Raw genomic sequence first — 20,568 nt, 5'->3', positions numbered from 1 at the left:
ACTGTGGGGAAATCAGCCTGGTCCTTTTGGTCTTACATTTCAACAGGTTGCCCCTGGTCAGGAGCTTCTATGAGATTCCATCTTACTAATTTGAGTTGTCAGATTGGAAGGTGTTGCTGTACACATTTTGAGGCTAGGATAGGTCCCTGTGCATCATCCACCAGGGCTGTGTATTTTGGCTTTCATGCAGGCAAAAGCAGTTCTTCCTCTAGGCAGCTTTAGACTGAAGGGGAACAATTGGGAGCTGAGCTATTCCCTCCTTGTTCCTCTGCAGCTGACTTTAGCCTGTCTACAGTTTGCAGGAGATGAAAAGATGATAACTTGTAGGAGACATTTTTTGTAAGTGAGCTGTAGCTGATGTCCCTAAATCATGCCTCTGATTTAACAGAAATTATCACACATGGAGCAAGATGAGCAGACAGGATTCAGTTTTATTGAATTGTAGTTACATGTGGGAAAAAGTACTGAACTACTGCATGGAAAAGTAACAATATATCAACATGTTAAAAGCTACTGGAATTAAATGTTCATGTATATACACAATTTAAATGACAAAAGTTGAAAATTACAGTGAACAATTTAAAAAACAACTAAAAATTAACATTGTAATTTTCAGTTTGTTCAATTAATCAAGCACATTTATTCCTGAATTCTTAACATTTCTACAATTTAATTTAGACCCCTGTCTATTGCTATTGGAAATCAGCCAGATTTTAAAACTGAAACGGTCAGGGTAGATTGTTACCTCTCTGAGGATTGCTGCAGATGAAGATTAAGAATTTGTATTTAAGCGTGGAGGATGGTTCTGGATTGGTGAGTAGCTAAGTAATTATGCTTTTTCAGTAGACATGGTAGACGTTTAGAACTTTACTCTTGGCAGTATCCCTTGGAAAGGAGCTCTGAGATTTAATAAACATTTATTGAGCGTTTTCTATCGACCATGCACTGCACCAGCACTGGGGATTCTACAGGCAATTAACTGTTCTGGTAACTTAAGATGTTAATGATCTGGAGTCATTTATCTTTAAAAACTAGAAAGGAATAAAGAAAAAGAATCTGCTTTTGTCAATTTGGGTAAGTGTCGTAATCCTAACCAAAGTGATTTCATCAAGATCCCAACCATTGTGCTTTGGAGAAGGTAAACGTCAGATGCATTGTGGCTCACAGGTGCATGGTAGGCATTAAATAAACATGGTGTTCATTAAATGTGGATTAAATATTAAACAACTGATCTTAGGTTTCATGAAGAAAGGGTTTGCTTCATCATTAACGGGATTTGGTCTACCCAACTTGCTTCCAGTAATTTCTTTTAACATACTAGTCTAATATTTCAAAGATCATATCATCCAAAATTTGACATTAACTCTGCCTGACATATGCAGTGTGCATGTGAATGGGAGTTTGGCTTTGGAAATCAGGCCATTGAAAACTTGCAGGAAGGACCTACCCAAAATGCATAAGGAAATTTGATCCTGGACATGAAAAACTATAGATATCAACTTAAAGGATCATTTCGTTGATTTAGTATGTGGTTTGAAATTTCACTTTAATAAGATTTATTTTAGAAATATTAGAAACATTTATCCACCCACATATGTCGGTTCTTTCATTAAAAGGCTTTTGGAACTTTTACAGTCTAAGAAAGCTGCAGACACACTTCTGCTGGGGCCAGGCCCATAATGATTTGACCTTTTCATATGATCCTTAGAAAACTAAATGAGATGGAGAGAAAAGATAGGACCTCTACAGCATTTCTTAATATGTAAATTACAAAACAAATTCTCCAACCTGTGTCTCTTGAAGTACAGGTATTTTAATAGCTTTCTAGACTGTCTAGATACTTTAATTTTTTTTTAAATGAGATATTTTAAATAGAAACTGGCTTTTGTCTCATGGTTTTGGCTTTGGGAAACAAGCATTTTTTCATTTCAGAAAATAAGGGTATCACATTTAGCTATGATTATTTTCATAACTACAAAGGGAAGGGGAGACTTTACAGGTAAGTAATGCTTTTCATTGACAGATACCCAGTTTTCTATCAAAGCATAATGATGCCCTCTGGTAAATGTGGAACCAGGCTCAGAGAAAGTGTTTTGGCCCAGACTCACGGTGAAGACTGAACTTTCTTCTCTATTTGTGCCTCCCGGGGGATGGGGGGGAAACTGCTTCCTCCTAGAGGGTGGTCTCACCGTCAACTTCTCCATATCTGTCCCTGTCTGTGAAGTCACAGTCTGACTCCATTTCTATCTTCACCTGTGGCACCAAGAACACTGGGCTCTGCGAATAGTTGAAAGCAGGTGAAGCTGAACAGGAAATTTTGAAGTGCAACGTGATGCTGAACAAGAAGAAAAAAGGAAGGATGGTTAGTGTTCATGTCTTTAATGCTAACCCCTAGGGCAAGTCTCAATGCAAAAAGTTCTCTTTGCTTCTGAACCCTTATCACTGGAACTAGCAGTACCCTATCTGCTTGGCTTTCAGCTGTTGCATTTAACTGGTCTCACCCTGTTTCAACCTATTCAGGTTGTTGCCGGAGTGAACTTTGTATATCACAGATCTGATGGTGACTCCCCGCTGTTCACAAAATAGAATCCCAACTCCATAGCATGGCAGGACGGGTTCTGTGCTCGCATTCCTGTCTACTTCTAGTTTGACTGCCAGGGTGTTGTTCTTCACCCTCTGTTTTCAAATGTTTCATGCTTGTTCCTACTGCCTTAAATGCCATTCTCTCTTCTTTACATCTGGCAGACTCTTATTTCTTTCTAGACTCTCCAGATAAGGCAATCCCTCCCTTGAAACAATGAGCCTTCTCTGTATGTGCCCACTGTGTCTTGGTTTACAGGCCTGTCTTTATATATCCCTGGGATTAAGCTTTATGCTTAGAAGATATGGATGATTAACTTTTGTTAAACTATATCATATTGCTGAGCCATTTTCTTCACTGAAATGGATTCCTGTTACTTAGTGGTCTTTGACTTTATCTGCTTTCAGAGACTTGAAACACAAGTGTAAAGTAGATGGTACCATTGCCAGTTACTCATCTGCATTGCTGACCTTACCCTTTGCTTTGTGCAATTTAACAGACTTTTGGAAACGTCCTATCCTGGTCCAAATTCTTTCTCCACTGTCTGAAGTTGGGACAGTTAAGAAACTGAATTTAGTGTAGGCTATTTTAAAATGAAAATAAGGATAAACAGATTGCTTTTTCCCTAACAAAGACCTGTGGCATTAAGGGCATAGGAAACCTGATTGGGGAGGTGAGATGAGAAGGCAGGAAGAGACATAATTTGCACATTGGCACTCCTGGGCTAGGGAGGCCCTGAGCCTTCTGCCTAGGGAGGCTATATTGGTGATAAGGAGGCTATATTGGTGTTATCCAGGTACTGTGGTAACAGCTTTCACTTTTAACTTAGATGATCCCATTCTTTAAATCTCTTGGATGGTTGCCATCTAATGTGGGAGGTTCATCTGCCTCTGTTGGACTAGGCTGTGCTTTTTCACATGTCTGATACTGTACAGTGATTCTGTCCAGTTTAGAGCAGTAGGAGCGGGACTGCTCCTGTCATCTTCCCTAGTCCATACCGAGGTGGCCTTTGCCTCTGAATTCTTCCTTTCCACTTTTCAGCTCTCCCCCCACCCCACCTTGTTTTCAGTCATCAAATAGTCCCACTTTTCACAGGTGACTTCTCATAATATCACCAAGGAATCACATTGTTGGCATGAGGTCTCCTGGAAACAGCCTTGAGTCCTTGACTTTTTGTCTCCACTTGATCTTTGATATTTAGTCAGCTTTCCTCAATACCCTTTCTTTACTAGCTAACCATGCTGTTCTTTTATTCCACAGAGTAGTAGAGTACCTGCTATTTTGATCCTTAGATCATTTATCCTGGCTTTCAGTAATATATACTCAAAGCATGTCTAATTTTTTTTTCAATATATACTGTCAATTTTTAGTCTACCTAATGTTTTTAAATAACTTCCTTTTCTAAAGTTGAATATCTTTATGTATCACGTAATTGTGTCATGCCAGTGAGACGAGATTTATTACTTCACACACAATAATCACGGCCTGCTTGGCTTTGTCTCCTGTGGTGGACTAGCAAAGACTTTTACTGAGACAGGCTAGTCTGGGAGATCCTAACCCCTCAACTTCCCTAGCCATTGCTTAGCCTCTTATTTAATACTCAAGAAACCTATCTCATGGCGATTACCTTCGATTGAGTTCTGAGTCACTGAAGGAAGAATCAAAGTGAGTAACTCCAACTGGAAGATCTTTTTCCTGGCAGGAAAATTAAAATATCAGATGTGGGGCAGTTTTGAGAACATCCTATTTCTCCAGTGCTTTTCTCACCCACTGTTATTGTCTAACCTCATGACCATCACTACATAGGAGCGGTTATTGGGTCTCAAGGCTGGGTGCCTTCTGGCTCCGTTATTCCTTCATCCAAAGAGTTCATAGCCAGGCTAGGTGGATATGAGGCATGGGGGGGGGGTTAGGAAACGGTAAGCAAGGGTGATGGGGGTATATAGATGGGAAGGGGGTGAAGGGTGGGAAACTCAAAAATTGAGGGTGATAGGAAGTCCTCAGGGGTTCTGAGGGGCTGGCTGCATTTTGAGTCTGGGTCTTTGAAGAAAGTGACAAGCCCTTTATTAGGAACACCAGGGTTGGAATCTTTCAGACTACTGGACAGGTATGACTGGATGACTGTCCAATAGGAAGCTGAGGCTGGGCTCTAATAAATGCCTGGTCCCTCCCAGGGAGACTTCCTTTAGCAGGTGGAAGAGGCCTGTGATTCACATATTATCAGCCCAACCACTGGTAACTAAACTACTTCTAATGTATAGTCCAAATGTGATGCTACCTATTTCTCTAAAAGGGACGATTCATTTCAGCATCCACTGAGAAGCTTGAGAGGCTCAGGGGTCATGTTTGGATCAATGTGGTCTGAAAGCATGCAGGAGAGGGCCAGGTGTTGCCACAGGCATCTGGGGGCACCAAGGGAAAAGGAATGTGGGGCTTTGCCTGAACTAACGTGAAGCTTGATTTGGGGTTTTCGTCTGGCTGGAGTCCCAATCCTCATGGCCCAGTTTCTACAAACTCTGCTTAGCATAAGAGTCCTTAGCAAGTAAGACCCTTAGATTGAAAGACCATTGAGTTAAAGATGAAAGTTCCTCCAGGGAGAGGTGGAGGTAAGTAGGAAGGGAGAAACACCATGTATTTTACTTACTGGCAATGCAGTGGATACCATTTTGGGGATCTGATTGGACACTTTCCATGGGAATCTTTATAACTGAGGGAGGAGGGAACTGGGGCTGGAGAAAAACAGTGGGAAAAACTGATAAACATGACCAATACAACAGTGTTGGCTTTCTTGTCAAGATGGAAATTACATTCATCCAGTGTGTAAACCACCATCCTCTCCACATCCAGACTGAACACTTCAGGGTGCTGCAAATATGTTAGGGTCCACTGAGGGGGGAGTCATAGACAGGACATTCCTCTTCCATAAATGTTACTCATCAGAACAATTTCAACTGTCATGGTAAACACTCTCCTGGGAATGAACCTCACACGACAGCTGTGTAAAGACATATGTGAAATGAACCCATGTAAATTCAGTCCTATTTTTCCATTGAATATATCACAATCCAGAGATGCTTTTCCTCAAGCCTGAAATAGTGCCTGGCACATGGTAGCCACTGAAATATTTATTTATTGAGTCAATAAAACAATAACTTGTCTTTAAAAAGCATTTAAATTTTCAGTTTCTTGTATATCAGGACCTACCTTGGCAAATCACCTATGACATACAAGCAAATGGATATGAATCTCTTCTCTCCCTGGAAGAGGACAGTGATTAGGACCAGGGGAGTTGTGGTCTATGGCTACCAACAGAAGATGGCTTAATTACCACCAATAAATCAGCAAGGATTTGCTTAAAAATAGTTTGATGTGCAAAATGCAAGATTACTAGGTGAAGGGCGGTGTAGGGATGTGGATTCAGGTCAAATTAGAAGAATGGGAGCCAGGTGTGGTGTTAGGAGATGGCACAGGCAGCTTAGTATATTAAACATGATCAGGTTCAGTCAGCAAAGGTTTTCTTAGCTCCCTCTTGGACAGTGAGCTATGTGTCCATCTTGGATGCATCACTTCTCTTTGGAGGGACAGTTTCATCATCTGCAACAAACACTTGAGCTAGGCAATCTCTCTACCCAATCTTTTGTTATTTACTGTAAGCTCTGGACTGACTTCTAGTCTGTTGGCTCCGTGAGTATTTGGGGGTGGGGTGGGGAGGAAGCATGCAAAAAGAGGGCTAGATGGCACTGTCAGGCGGCCCCCAGGCATCAGGGAAAGATAGCCACTCCCGTGTGAAAACATGCCTTTCTCCCCACCTTCCTCCCTAATCCCCTGAGGGAAGGACCAAGAAAACCTTGTCCCCAGTCTTCTGACATGTCCAGGAGTCCAGTTTTCTGATGAGCCCTAATAAGCCCCTCCCCTGAGGTCTGCTCCATTCTACGGAGGTCAGTCCACCTCATCTCCATGGTGGAGCAGGTTTCATCAGTGAACTGCATGCTGTTAATAATGACTCTGAGAGCCCAAAGAATGGGAGAGTTGGAGATTGAGGGCCCAACCCAGGGCTGAGCACCTGAGAAGCCACCCCCTGCCTGGCCCCGGGAGAAGTGGGGGGGAGGTCAAGGCTCAATCTCTTCCCTAGTTCCAGGTCTCACATTCTCCCCACCTCCTCGTCACTGTCCTCCTGTGCCCCTCTCCTTCTTTTCTTCTTTTTATCTGTTTCCTTTTTCTCCTTCTCTGGGAGGACGTTGTCAATCCAGGCCAGATCATGCTGGGAGAAGACGAGGTCCAGAAGTCTGCGGACGATGATGAGGCCCAGGATCTGTGGTAGGAGTCAGAAAAAATTGTGGGCTCAGTGCCCCATATTTGGGCGCAGTTTTTTCTCCCTGTCAGCTGTATTCAGGAACTTGTCTTTGGAGCCACCGCAAAGCTCCCCAAACCATTACCAACTAGCCCCCATCGTGGTTCTTCTCATCTAACTCTCCTCGGTTGAGTGACACTACTTACCAGTGACTCCAGTGACCGTTTGTGACAGCTGAGGTGGGAAGCCAGGGCAGAGGCATGGGCCAGAGAGCTAGTTCTTTAAATGAGTGGTTCTCAGACTTGAACTTGCATCACAAATCACCTGGAGGGCTTGTTAACACGCCACTGGGTGTCTCCCCAGAGTTTCTGATTCAGAGGATCTGGAGTACAGCCTGAGAATTTGCATCTCCAACAAAGTTTCCCGGGAGATGCTGCTGCTGCTGGTTTAGGGATTACACTTTGAGGTCCACTGTCCCTGTGCCCTCATTTCTGAGAGCTGCCAATCTGTCTGTTAAAGCTAAATAAAGTCTAGAAAGCTTTGCGTTCAGGATAAACAAAGGGAAAACATGCTCTTTGGGGAAGATTAAACATTGACCTCTCAATAAACCCAGTGAACTCAGGGTGGCCAGTTATAAGTATAGTCCTTTTGCCAAGAACTGTCCATTAAATGAGGTAGAAAGAAAGAAAACTGTCTAGCTGCATTTAACAGTGGTTCCTTGCTGACCCTGCTCCTTGGGAGCAAGCAGACTCAGGAGTTGGACAGACTGGTTTTTTAAAATCCTGGCTCTGAAAACAAATTAGTGGTTGCTAGGGAGAGGGGTAGAGAGAGGCATTGTCTACATAGGGACAGCATGAGGGAATTTTAGGACTTGGGTGGTAGAATCCCTACTCTGCGCATCTGTCGAAACTCAGAGCCACAGAGTGAATTTTACCACATGCAAACTTAAAAAAAAAAATCAGTGGGGGAGGGTACAGACCACTAGTTGTGTCACTCGGGTCACTCATACGGGCTTTCTGAGCCTCAGCTTCCTGTACAATGGAGTTACTAGTAGTCCTTTAGGGCTTGCGGGGGCTAAAATGAAACAGTATGCCATACCTGCTCATAGTTACTATCATTATCTTTACTCATCACCTCTGAACCCTCACCAGGAGGAAATTTTTTGGGAGGATCCATTTTCCTTACCACAAATACAAATACCTGGAGTTCTCTAACAGATTCCGATTTGGGGTAGGGCCAGACATGCACAGCTTTATGAAGTTCCCAAGTGGCTCCAGTGAGCAGTCAGGATGGAGAACCCTTGGCTTGGACCCCCCCCAGGAACACACATGTCAAGTTCTACCTCACTATGGCCCCTGATCTGGCTCCTGTAAGTTTTGAGTCCATCCAGGGCTTGCTCCAAGCATTAGGCCAGGGCCTCAAGCCCCCAGAAGGGCCTCGCGACTTCTTCCCTTTGGTGGAGTTATTGAGTGGCCTAATACAACAAGTTGTCGGCTGCTTTTCATTTTTATTTTGAAATAATTTCAAACTTACACAAAATTTGCAAGAATACTCAGAGAACTCCCATGTGCTTCCCCCAACTTCACTGAATGTCATGTTAATGACAATGGACTTTGAAATTATTAAATTTCTGATTCTAGTGCCCCCATATCTCTACCTCCCCCTCCAATTAATCTTCAAATTCAGTTATTTTAAATGATGAATGAGTTATATTTAGTACAAAACTACTTCTGCATTCTGAATTTTGGCTGTGGGGAACTCTGTCTCCTTTTCGAATTTGCCCAACTTCTCCATCCCTCCACAGAGTGGGGAGCGGGGTGACTTGCATTCTTACTGAGCTGCAGGGACCCGAGCTGGGTGGAGGTAGGCTCCTGGGCTGACACTGCAGCATTCTCCCTCTCTTCCCCGCCACTGTCCAGACCTTTCAGCTCCCTCCTCTTCATTTCCCCTGCTTCATTTGTCTAGACTCACAAATGTGTTCTGTGCCTGCCTCTGTGGCCCCAAGAGAATCAGGCTACCGGTGAGAAGGTGAAGTGGACTTCTCATGGATATTTGCCCAGGATGAATCCACCCCAGTAGGAGGAGGAACCTGGCCCACCATACCATGACTGGAAAGATGATGGCAGCCATTGTGGATTTGAGGATCCAGAGCACTGCCAGGCAGAGTATCTGCACCAGGGTGAAGAGGTGGATCCGGCGAAGGGGCACATGTCGGAGGAAGGCATGATCCGGCTGGTGCTTGGCAGGCATCAGAAAGAGCTTGCAGCGTTCCCAGAACTAGTAAGGATAGCACAGCGCTCAGCCAGGTGAATAGACCTGGGTGACCCTGCTGGGGGCTTGGGACTGGGGGCGGGGATGCTATGGTGGGGTCTCATAGAAGGGAACCCCTGGCTACACTTTAAGGATGCATAGAAGGGAGACTGGAGGACATACAGCAAGATCTTAGGGCAGGAGGCCTGAGCCCTGTGTGACAGGTACAGGCCTGCAGCTGGCTGCAGATGAATATTGTCCATATTCAAGGCAAAGGCAAAGTAATTGCAGCACAAACTATCTAAGACACCCTGTGTATTATGGTAAGTGAGGAGCAAAACAAAACAAAATGCTTTTTTCAGCTGGTGGAGTTAGAGAGATATAGGGAAATGCTCATTGGAATAAGCCCAATCTAACTTTTTAATTCAGAGCCTCAGTTTCCTTATCTGTAAAATGGGTCTCAGAGGACCTACTTATACAGATTAATTTATGTAGCACCCATAAAGTACCTGGTATAGCTATTTTACTTAACACACAGTAAACAGTCCTATCATTATTACCAGTATCCTTTCATTGAACTGGGAAAGCAGACACTTGGATTTTGGTGACATGAACCCGTACATGCTGACATGAACCCACAGGGCTGACTGTCATGTCAGCCCGGGGAGGGGAGAGCCTTACAGCCTTACAGACTTACCTGGATGCCATTCAGTGAGGCTACACCCATGTAGAGAAAGACACCATACAGTACTGGCAGGGGTATGAACTGAAATGAGAGAAAGAGAGAGAGAGAGCTTTGGAGTGGGCCTCTGCTGTGGCACGCTGTGGGCCACCCTGTTCTGGGTGATGTGTCTGCCAAACCACAAAGGCAACCCAGGCTGCCTAGGCTTTCCTTAAGCAGTGAAGGAGCTGGATGGCTGGAGGAACTGAGGATCCAAGAGCAGATCTGGGAACTAGAGTGTTAGTGGGGTGGAAGATGAGGGTCATTGGGGTTTTCCTGCCCCCTTCTATAGCCAGATGGCTATCCCAGCATGCAGCTCTTCTCCCAGTCTGGCCTCCCTGTGGGCCCTTTAGAACTCATGTGGTTTGACTAGAGACATACACCTTTTGGAACATGGGTAAGATACATAGAGAGACTCTTGCTGGGGCCTCCCTGGTGGCACAAGGAGTCTCAGCACTATGAAGCTCTTGGCAACCACTGCAGCACGAGTTTGATCCCTGGCCAGGGAGCTGACCCACATGGTACAGCAGACCTTACCTGGCTTGCCCGCTGCTCCCCACAGCAGTATATTTTAGTCCACTTGTTCTGATCCCCACTCTGTCTCTGGTGACTCCTCTCACCCCCCCCCCCACCTCTGGCCTATACCCCAGTTCTTGTATGCATAAATAAATAAATCTTTAAAACAAAAACAAAACAAAAAAAGACTCCTGCTTATTCCTGCTGGCCTCTTCCCACCCCCAGCCCCAGCTGTATTGCTCAGACACATTTAGTGAGTTGAGTGCCTGCTGATTTAAAGAAACCATGGATCACAGTCAGATTTTAAAATGCAAAGCAAGGGGTTAAGTCTCAGCACTATGAAGCTATCAGCAGTCACTGCAGCAGGAGTTTGATCCCAGCCAGGGAGCTAACCCAGAGGGCACAGTAGACCTCTCCTGTCTCACCTGCTGCTCCCCTCAGTAGTGTATTTCAGTAGATATGCTTGTTCTGCTCCTTATCCTCTCCAGCCCCACACCTCTGTCCTGCACCCCAGCTCTTGCATGCATAAATAAGTAAAATATTTTTTTAAAAAAAGCAAAACAAAATTGCATAAGCTAAATACCATGAATAACCAACTAACCACAAATGGTTAATCTTTCCAAATATCACCTGAAGTTTGTTTGCTTTTTCAACAATGGGATCACATCATTCTTTCTGTTCCACAATCATCATTATACTCTTTAGAAGGCTTGTAAGATAATTTCCCACTGTTTCTGTTTCTTTCATCCTTCCCTTTATCTGCACCAGTGGCTCTCCATTGCAAACAAGGCTGCTCTACCTTGCTTGCAGGTAGGGTTGTCCTGTTGGAATACTTGGAGAACACAAAGCACTTTGCCCAACTCTTATACACCATTTAAGAATGCCAACAAATTATACCAAGTAAATAGCTTCTCTTTTACAATAAATTAGTCTGTGTTCATATTGTAACACAAAACATGACTTGGTCCCATATGCTGTAAATGCAACCAAGACACTGGAACTAGGAAAGAAATATGGGGTCATTGCACCATTCCATTTGTACCTGGCTTATGAGATTTTTGCCTAATTATGAAACAAGTTAAAATTTCAATGATCAGCGCTATCGAAATCATCCTCAACTATGGGAACAATTGACAGAGAAATAAACTTTAAAAAATTTAGCCAGAATTTGTAATACCAGATTTAAGCTGGCATATAGCTTCCCTTTTGCCCTAATGGATGTAAAAAACACATCACAAAGGAGAATTCACACTAAGTCTTAGGCATCTGTAGTTACCAGTGACTGATTATCAAGTCTCCTCACTATCAAGCCTAGGAAATTGTCTTCAGTTCTGTCATTTGCAGGCTTAAGCAGTTTCCTCAGCAAATCCCAAAGTCCTATCATAGCACAGTCTGAGCAGTGATGGGCTTTGATCTATAATTCTCAATTGGCACAAATCTTCCTTGGATCCTCAAGAAAACGCCCTTTTCAGAATACTAATGACACAGTAAAGTGACAAAAGGTGCCTCTAGCATCAGCTTTATACTAAGAGTTTGAGCAGTCAACACGATCACAGTGCCAGAAACATAAAGACACCACAACCTTCCTATGTGATTGGAGGCTGAGACTTGAGAATAACAGGGGACCCAGAGGAGGATCTTCTGATGTGGTCAGGAATTCCTCTGAAGCAGAATACAGAAACCTGTAGTCCTGAAGAGCCATGGTAAGGTTTAATCTGCAGACCTGAATGTACAAGTCATTTATCCCCCAGTGCCTTCCTCATTTGGCAAGATAACCAAAGATTTGCTAGTTGGTGATGGAAGAACAGAAGATTTTCACCGATCCTCTAACAATAAATATTACTGTGTAATGTTAATATAACCACTCATTGATAGAGCTTGCAAGAGAGGGGGAGGGGAAAAGAGAAGAGGGAGCAAAGGAAGGGAGGGAGAGCACCCTTTGTCGCTCAAAGTGTGGTTCTATGGACCAACAAGGTGCCACCTGTGAGTTAATTAAACATGCAGAATTATGGGTCCCACCCAGACCTACTGAATCAGTATCTTCAATTAACAAGATTCCCAAGTGATTTGTGTACACATTAAAATCTTGACTTTGGTATGTGTGAATGAAGCATATACACCAAACAAGGTGTGAAGCTGTAATCCTGAAATTATGTAGCTTTGTAAATGAGGGATAAATCAACAAAATTTGGTTAAAATGTTTGAGAAAAATTAGAACAGAACCTCTGGAAAAACTGATGCAAAATCATGGCAGATTTTCTTCTACTTTTGGTCTGCCTGGAACTTTTTCCATATGGTATAAAAAGCAAGTGTAGTATTCTATTATCATGTGTCTTAGGGATTTATTTGTTTTTTTTTAAATCAACCAGGCTAGCTGGGACTAGACTCCCTAGACTCTATCAATGGAGAAGTAACATTTACAAAATGCTTTTGGATATTCAAATTACAGATTAAAAAAATGCTTAAGAGCTGGTATTTTCTTTTCTTTTTTTTTTATATAGAGGCATGTTTTCTTTCTTTCTTTGTTTTTGTTTATACATGCACTGGGTACAGTCAGAAGTGCAGGAGGGTGAGAGAATTCACCAGAGCCAGAGCGGGGAGCAGAGCAGGCAGAAGGACCGAAGTACACTGCTGAGGGGAGCAGCGGGCGGCAGGAGAGGTCTGCGCGCCATGTGGGACCCCCCTCCGGTGGCCGGGAGCAGCGGGGGATCGAACCGGCGTCGCAGAGGCCGCGGGCAGCTTCGCAACCCAGCGCTCAACCGCTGTGCCACCGGGGAGGGCCAAGAGCTGGTATTTTCTAAGTGCTTCCATTTATATCAGAAGCATTAAGGTAACCCAGTGCCAAGTACTATTCTTGCAAATGATTCTTTTATATACTGGCCAGTGCTTATTTAATAAAAACAAGTAAATACATAAAATAATTACTGGCAGTAGGTTATAATTGTTCGTTTAAAAATAATATTGAAATATGGGACTTGTTGCCAGTTAGGTAATTTCTATTAGTTTTTTTTTTTTTGTTTTGATTTGAAACCTGAAAATGGAGTAAAACTTGACTATTTAAAATGTTGGCAAGAAATCAAGATTTAAATCTGTATTTGTACCCCAAAATTGATCATAACACCTACTAAATCTCAGCCATCTTATGCTTGAAAAAGAGTTGTTGGCATTTTGTAAATGTTAGCACTTTCCTCCCTGTGTCAGAAGATCATATTTATGAATCCTGCTGGTATTGCGTGGTATCTGAGAAAATATCAAATAGTGCTCAGACTTGAGTTCTTGCTAAATTTGAAAAATAAAGTACTATGAAATTGTATGAAAGTACAATTGCAGATTTTGTACAAAATGCAGATTTTGGGGAAAAATATTTTCTCTTCATTTCAAAATATTCTTTACTAATGGCTTTGAAAAAAGAAGCTTCCTTTTGAGGGTGACTAAAATTGGAGAAATTGTGAGAAAACTTAAAAATCTAAGCAGCAGCAGGTTAGTTTTAATTATACAGTTTCTGTTCATATTAAGTTGGGTTTTTCTTTTTTGTCTGTGTTACCTCAATTTGAACCAATAAATTTGCCTGCATGCTGGACATGCTTCAGTACACATGAATAGCCTATTAAGACGTCTCATAGGCTTTAGGAACATGGATGTCAGAGTCACCTGAGAATTCTAAAGTGTCTAAATCATGTTCTTATAAATCCCCCCACCATTTGAGCACTAGGCTTGTTAAAGGACACACATGGACCTATTACCTATTCCTTTCAGGTAGATGGATTGACACCTGGTCTTTGGTCATGATTTTTTTTTTTTAAACTGTTGTGTTTTGCTTTTTTTTTTTAAAAAAAAAAAAAAGATTTATTTATTTATTTATACAAGCACTGGGTACAGTCAAAGTGCGGGAGGGTGAGAGAGAGAATTCACCAGAGCCAGAGCAGGGAGCAGAGCAGGCAGAAGGACCGAAGTACACTGCTGAGGGGAGCAGCGGGTGGCAGGAGAGGTCTGCGCGCCATGCGGGACCCATGCGGGACCCTCCTCTGGTGGCCGGGAGCAGCCGGGGAACGAACCCGCGCCGCAGAGGCTGCGGGCAGCTTCGCAACCCAGCGCTCAACCGCTGCGCCACCGGAGAGGCCCTTTGATCATGATTTTTAATATATGAGGGAAGAAAAAAAGAAAAAGTGTAGTCAGACTCTTTAAATAAAACAATGAAAGAACATTTGTCATTTTTCCCATGAATGTAGAATTTGTTTTTAATCTCATAATCTGCTAGCAAACATGGTGTATTGAGATATATAGATATCTATATATAGCATAACTTTAAAATTCCATTTTATAATTTTCCTGTTTCAAGATTAAATAATGCATTTAATAATGTTGGGGTGGGGAAGAATTACTTAATCGAAGTTGTCAGATATGAGTCCCTGAGAAATTAAAAAATTTTCTGTTTTAAATGAGATCTGGTTTTTAGCTCTTGAAAACCAACTGTCACTTAAACTTCCAGTAATGATTAGGATTCTCTTCTTTTTAAATCAGAATTGCCAATGCCTTGAGAAGGTCCTACATTTAAACCTTTTTTTCTTTAAAATGTGGTATTGGATGTTAACCTGCATAGTTCTGAGCACTCAACAATATCTGGAAAGTATTTTGAAAGATAATGGAAAAGTTAAACATTCTAAATTTAACATGAATATATTTCTTTTGATTCAGAAAATAAAATCAGAATTTTCAAAGTAAAAAAAAAAACTGATGCAAAATCATCTATAGTTAATACACAATATAGAAACATTAATAAAAATGAAACCACTAGTACTGGAATCCAATTTATACCTTCTAAAATCTGTAGCACAAGAGAGCATTCTCTGATTGCTACATAAATAAGAATTAAAGATTCAAACTAAACTCTGGTCTTGGATAGACAGCTCTCTGATGTGAGTTCTCTGTGAGTCTAGCATTCAGCTATGACTAATTTGACTAATTTGACAGTCATGGACAGACTTAGAGTGGAAAAAAAATAAATGAGTTTTATGGGAAAATTTCTTGATTGGAAACGTTAAATAATAAAAATTCAACCAATTTTAAAGATCTAATTGGGTTTATTAAATGATTCATAAATCAGGCAACATTCCATGTAGCAAGCAGAAAGGTGCTCCATAGAGCTGTACAAAATGTAGGGTTTTATAGGCAAAAAAGAGGACAAGATAAGGAAGAGGGAATTATTACAGGCTTAGGTAACTCACTTATGGGGAGTAGAAAAAATCTTGGGGAAAGGAAAAAGCCTGTGGAGCAAATTATCTTTATCATCTTCCTTTGGGGAATAGACAAGATTACCTCGGCGCTGACCAATAATTTCCATATTGATTCCTGGGTAAGGCTGAACTGCAGTTAGGTTAGGTATTAAGTCTTGGTGGGTCGAACACAAGGCTCTTCATTTTGGACCTGTCACTTTCTTCTTTAACAGAAATAAAACCTGGGGCTAAATCTAGGAACTTAGATCTGGACTAAGTTTTATTTTTCTTGAACTGTTTATGCCAAATATATTTTTTGGGGGAAGGGTTATAAGTGGTATCTATTTATTTATTTATTGGATAATTTATTTATTTATTTATTTTTATATTCCCCATACAATTGCAACCCCCTTATTTTGACCCCAATCCCTCCTTTCCCTGTCCCTCTATAGTGTGTCTCTGGTTCATAGTTGTTTGTTGATTTTGATTTTTTCTTTCTTATAGTTATTCTTTTTCCTGGTCCCTTATTTAGGTTTTCTAGACTCCTGCTATGAGTGAGACCATCCGGTACTTTTCTTTTTCTTTCTGGCTTATTTCGCTGAACATGATCCCTTCCAGCTCCATCCATGTTGCTGCAAATTGCACGTGTTTATTGCACGTGTTTTTTGATTGCTTAGTAATATTCCATGGTATATATGTACCACATCTTCTTGATCCAGTCATCTATTTTTGGGCATTTGGGTTGTTTCCAAAGCTTAGCTATTGTAAATAGTGCTGCTATAAACATAGGGGTGCAGGTGCTCTTTGGAATTAATGTTTCTGTGTCAAAAAATGGGCAGAAGAGCTAATAAGAAACTTCTCCAAAGAAGAAATGCAAATGGCCAACAGGCATATGAAAAAATGTTCAACATCTCTTGTAATCAGGGAAATGCAAATCAAAACTACAATGAGATACCATATCACACCAGTGAAAATGGCACATATTAAAAAAACTAGCAACAACAAATGTTGGGGAGGATGTGGAGAAAAAGGAACTCTCCTGCACTGCTGGTGGGAGTGCAAACTGGTCCAACCACTATGGAAAGCTGTGTGGAGATTCCTCAACTTACTAAAGATAGAGCTTCCATATGATCCAGCAATTCCACTCCTAGGTATTTACCCAAATATCTTTTCTTTAACCTAAAATCAATCTATTATTTAGTCCTGGTGTCAGTTAGTGAGAATGCTTTAATCACTTAACTTTAATAATTTTGAAAGTCTATACAATTAAATCAGAGGTCCTAAATCTTATGATCAGTAGAAAGCTAAATAGGTCTTCTCAGCTATTAAATTTAACAAATAGATTAATTGGTGTTTTAAAATATTACATTTTTCCATGCTTATTGTAAAAGAACAAGAGCATACAGGCAGATTTTTAAAATCCTCTTGTGATGGAGTACAAAGACAACATCAGATCACTTGGCAGATGTGGCCTATGAAAATGTCCATGATGGCCAGAGTAATACTTAACATTTCCCCACATCTGGTATCCTACCCTATTTATAGAGGAGTCCACTTATCTTTAGACGATAAAAATTGATACAAAAACATAGTCCATACCTTGGAAAAGTTACAACATTTGAGACAAAAATTACAATAGGAAGGACTTTCCATTACTGTTTAAAATATTTAATATTACATATTAAACATATCATCCAAGAATAAGCAGTGTGACTATACATCATTTAGACCACTAAAGGTTTTGGCCATGTCAAATCTTATGCACAGACCTATACTCTGTGGGCATACTATTTATATTAAGTAGACAATATTCGTGTAAAACCAAACATGTACTCAAATCATATACGTCAAACCTATGAAGGCAAAAGCAGAGAAAATTTATACCAAATAAATGTGTCCATAATTGGTCATATTGTAAATGGAACAAAACGACAGAGGGAAACTACTAAATTTTCTGACTGTTTTATGTTCTACTCAATATGAATAAGAGTTGACATGAAATGACTAAATCTCTGAGCATACGCAATAGCTGGGGCAGCATGTCTGGAGTTGCCTGAGGTCCATTTCTCTCACATGTCCCTGCATCTGCCATCTGCAAAAGGCTTATGGGATCTTTGAGCCCCTGAAGTAGGATGTTCTTAAATTTGAGCTTTTTTTATGCAGATGCTTTTCTGTAAAACAGATTCCAGAGTGAAAAGCACTATGGCTCTTTGGATCCCTCGCCACAAACATAGATATTCCCTGGCCATTTAAATAAAATGCCTGCCTGCCTGTATGCAATCTGATGGAGTGAGATGTTTCCACACCTCCTGAAAAAGATATTCCATTTCAAGCCTCCTGCTTGGCTGTGCCTATCACCTACTCTCAAGCCAGATCAACTAACATCAGAGTTGTTTAGTCTTTGCTTTTTTACAAGGTTATCCGTAAACAAGGTGTTTTAAGATATTTAAACATCTGCAAAAATTTGACAAAACTACAAGTAAGTTTAATTCAAGAAAGGAGAGTCTTTTATAGACATTGATTAAGGGAAAGGGCCATTGACAGGTATTGAGGGCTAAATTTTATCCCCTCCCCCACAATCCCAATTCATATGATGAAATCCTAACCTCCATCCAGTATCTCAGAATATAACTGAATTCAGAGATGGGCCTTTTAAGAGGTAATTAAGGTAAAAGAGACCTGTGGGTAGACTAAGCCTTATGGTGTCCTCGTAAGAGAAAGGGCTAGGGCACTGATGCATGCACACAGAGCAAAGGCCACATGAGGACACAGGTTGAAAGTGGTTATCAGCAAGCCAAGGAGAGAGACTTTAGGACAAACCAAGCTTGTTGACATTATGATCATGGACTTCCAGCTTCCAGAACTGCATGTTGCTTAGGCCACCTGGTCTGTGGTACTTTGTAATGGCAGCCTGAGCAGACTAATACAACAGATGAGTGGCTGGAAATGGAGAAATGGAGAAACCTGAGCAGAAAGAGACCAGTCTGGGGGACACGTGCACTGACTATGCTTCCATTCTTCCAGTTGGTCTGGAGGGACACAAGAGAAGCTTCAAACTGTGTGGGAAGAAGTCACTTATGTACCCAAGACATTCAAGACAGAGCAACAGAAAACAGGGTATCTAGAACAGCACGGAAACCTCCCCATACAAGTTTTAAGCTTCAGAAAAGATGAGTGCAATGTCTCTATAGTGGGCCATAAACCACAAGCTGGGAACACAACCAGCTTGGAAAGCTCCTGATCTGAGCAAGGGTTGAATTTGACAGAACTTTCTGAGGGACCGGTATCCTCCAGAAAGGTGAGGGTGAGCCCTAGGAGGGACTGGAAAGAACACTGAGGATTGTCTGGTGCTGCTAATAAATATTATTCAGCAGCATTACAGAAAACAGTGGTGATGACAGTGAAATATCACTTTGGTCCACTTGGATCTTTCCTTTTTGGGGGCCATGTGGGGACCCTCTCCCCATGTCTGAGGCAGCAAGCTAGTCTAGTGCTCTGTCAGGTGGATGGGGCCCTGGCAGAGGGTACAGAGCCTCACCTTCAGGATGGGAGCCAGGAAGACGGAGATCCCTGTCAGGATGAAGACAATGGTGCCGGTCACTCTCTGTTCCCTGGCAGAGAAGAGGCCATGGTCAGGGGGGACTGTTAGATGCTCCATGACCATTCCAGCCCTGCAGTCCTCTGTGGGCATCTGAAGGTTGAGTCCAAGGCCCTTATGTCTGCCTTGCTGCCCCACTATGGACAGTAAACCTGCTGTTGATGCCTAGCTGACCCACACATGGGAAGAAAGGGCATTAGGGGGAGATTCAGGAGGTTGTCTAACTGTAGTGTCTAAAAGCTGGACTGACTTTGGATGAACCACTTACTGGTTCAGGTTAAGGCCCTGTCTTCAGCCTCAGTGGAATGGAAATAATAGCTATCTTGGAGATTGTTATAGGATGGCGTGGGATGTAAAGTGCTTATTATCCTTGCCTTTGATTATAAGAAGACCCTGTTTGTGAGGCATGATGAGTGAGGAGTTGGGGCCTGGCAGCTGGTAGGGTACACATGTTTACCTGAGTGCCAGACACAGTTACAACCCAGGTGGGAGCCTGAGCTCAGTGGCATATTCCTAAGACCCAGTTGGCTGTGGCTGAGGGGCCCTTGAGATGACCTGCCCTGACCAGAGATACCTTGCTCGGAACAAACTGGGCCACCGAGGTGTTCCAGCAGCAGGGAGAAGCTCTTCTGCTAGACACTCATAAGAATGCCAAAGTGTACTGTGGGTCCACTTAGAGGCCCTAAGAACTGGAAGATGTGCTTCCCATACCCGACACGGGGCATGAGAGGAGTGGCCAGCAAAAGAACAGAACTGATAGGTCCTGGACCACAGCCCAGAGAATAGGAGAGGGCCTGGGTAGGCTTTTTAAAGGAATGGAGAATAACCAAGACCTGAACCCACAGAAGGGCTTTGGGGGACAGAGGGAGCAGGGGGTTTTGAAGAAGAGACAAAAGGACAGGTCAGAGGGGCTTGTGGGGCTCTTATGCAGCCTGACAGGTGAGTGTGTCTAGGAGGTGGTGATGTGTGACTTGGGGTCTAGTAAGGAAAAGCACCACGTGGAACTGAATTTCTGCCACCCTCCCCCTGCCTTCAGGAATATCACTCCTGCCCCTGTGCTTCAGAGCAGAGAAAGTGTCCCCCCAAAAAAAACCCTGCTTCCTCTCCCCCATTCTGACCACTCCTGTTCAAGTGATCCCCAGGACCCAGCCCCCACCTACCTGACTCCCAGGAACTGGGGTTGCTCCCCGGGGGCGCTGGTCTCTGTCTCCATCTTGAGACTGTCGATGTGGGCGATGGAGATGACTGTGGCAGCCACGTACCAGGGGAGCCCCATGAAGGAGCACAGGGCCATGAGGATGCCCACCCAGAACAGGTCCAGATGGTAGCCAGCAGCCTTCTGCAGTGGGTGGTGGGAGGGGAGAAGCTATCGAAGGAACCTATTCCTAACCAACTGGT

The 20,568-nt window shown here is 42.6% G+C and overlaps 1 protein-coding gene across 2 annotated transcripts in view; it reads right to left on the bottom strand.

The window, feature by feature from the left end:
• Positions 1-2,172: 2,172 nt before the first annotated feature.
• Positions 2,173-20,568, bottom strand: part of SLC4A5 (solute carrier family 4 member 5) — a gene marked incomplete at both ends in the record, with an annotated part of 74,083 nt that continues 55,687 nt past the window's right edge. Inside the window, 7 exons of one of the 2 annotated variants that reach the window (XM_084234440.1) lie at positions 2,173-2,335; positions 4,209-4,276; positions 6,738-6,893; positions 8,976-9,149; positions 9,820-9,888; positions 19,111-19,183; positions 20,331-20,509. In XM_084234440.1, coding sequence (XP_084090566.1) covers positions 2,173-2,335; positions 4,209-4,276; positions 6,738-6,893; positions 8,976-9,149; positions 9,820-9,888; positions 19,111-19,183; positions 20,331-20,509 — 882 coding nt within the window. Of the gene's footprint in view, positions 2,336-4,208; positions 4,277-5,225; positions 5,311-6,737; positions 6,894-8,975; positions 9,150-9,819; positions 9,889-19,110; positions 19,184-20,330; positions 20,510-20,568 lie in introns of those variants that run through there. The other variant, XM_084234441.1, reaches the window with a different exon arrangement.

This window comes from Talpa europaea (assembly GCF_964194135.1).
Source record: "Talpa europaea genome assembly, chromosome: 6".
In the NCBI taxonomy this organism is placed as follows: Eukaryota; Metazoa; Chordata; class Mammalia; order Eulipotyphla; family Talpidae; genus Talpa; species Talpa europaea.
Note: the sequence above shows the minus strand (reverse complement) of the source record. Positions and strands in the feature narration are given on the sequence as shown.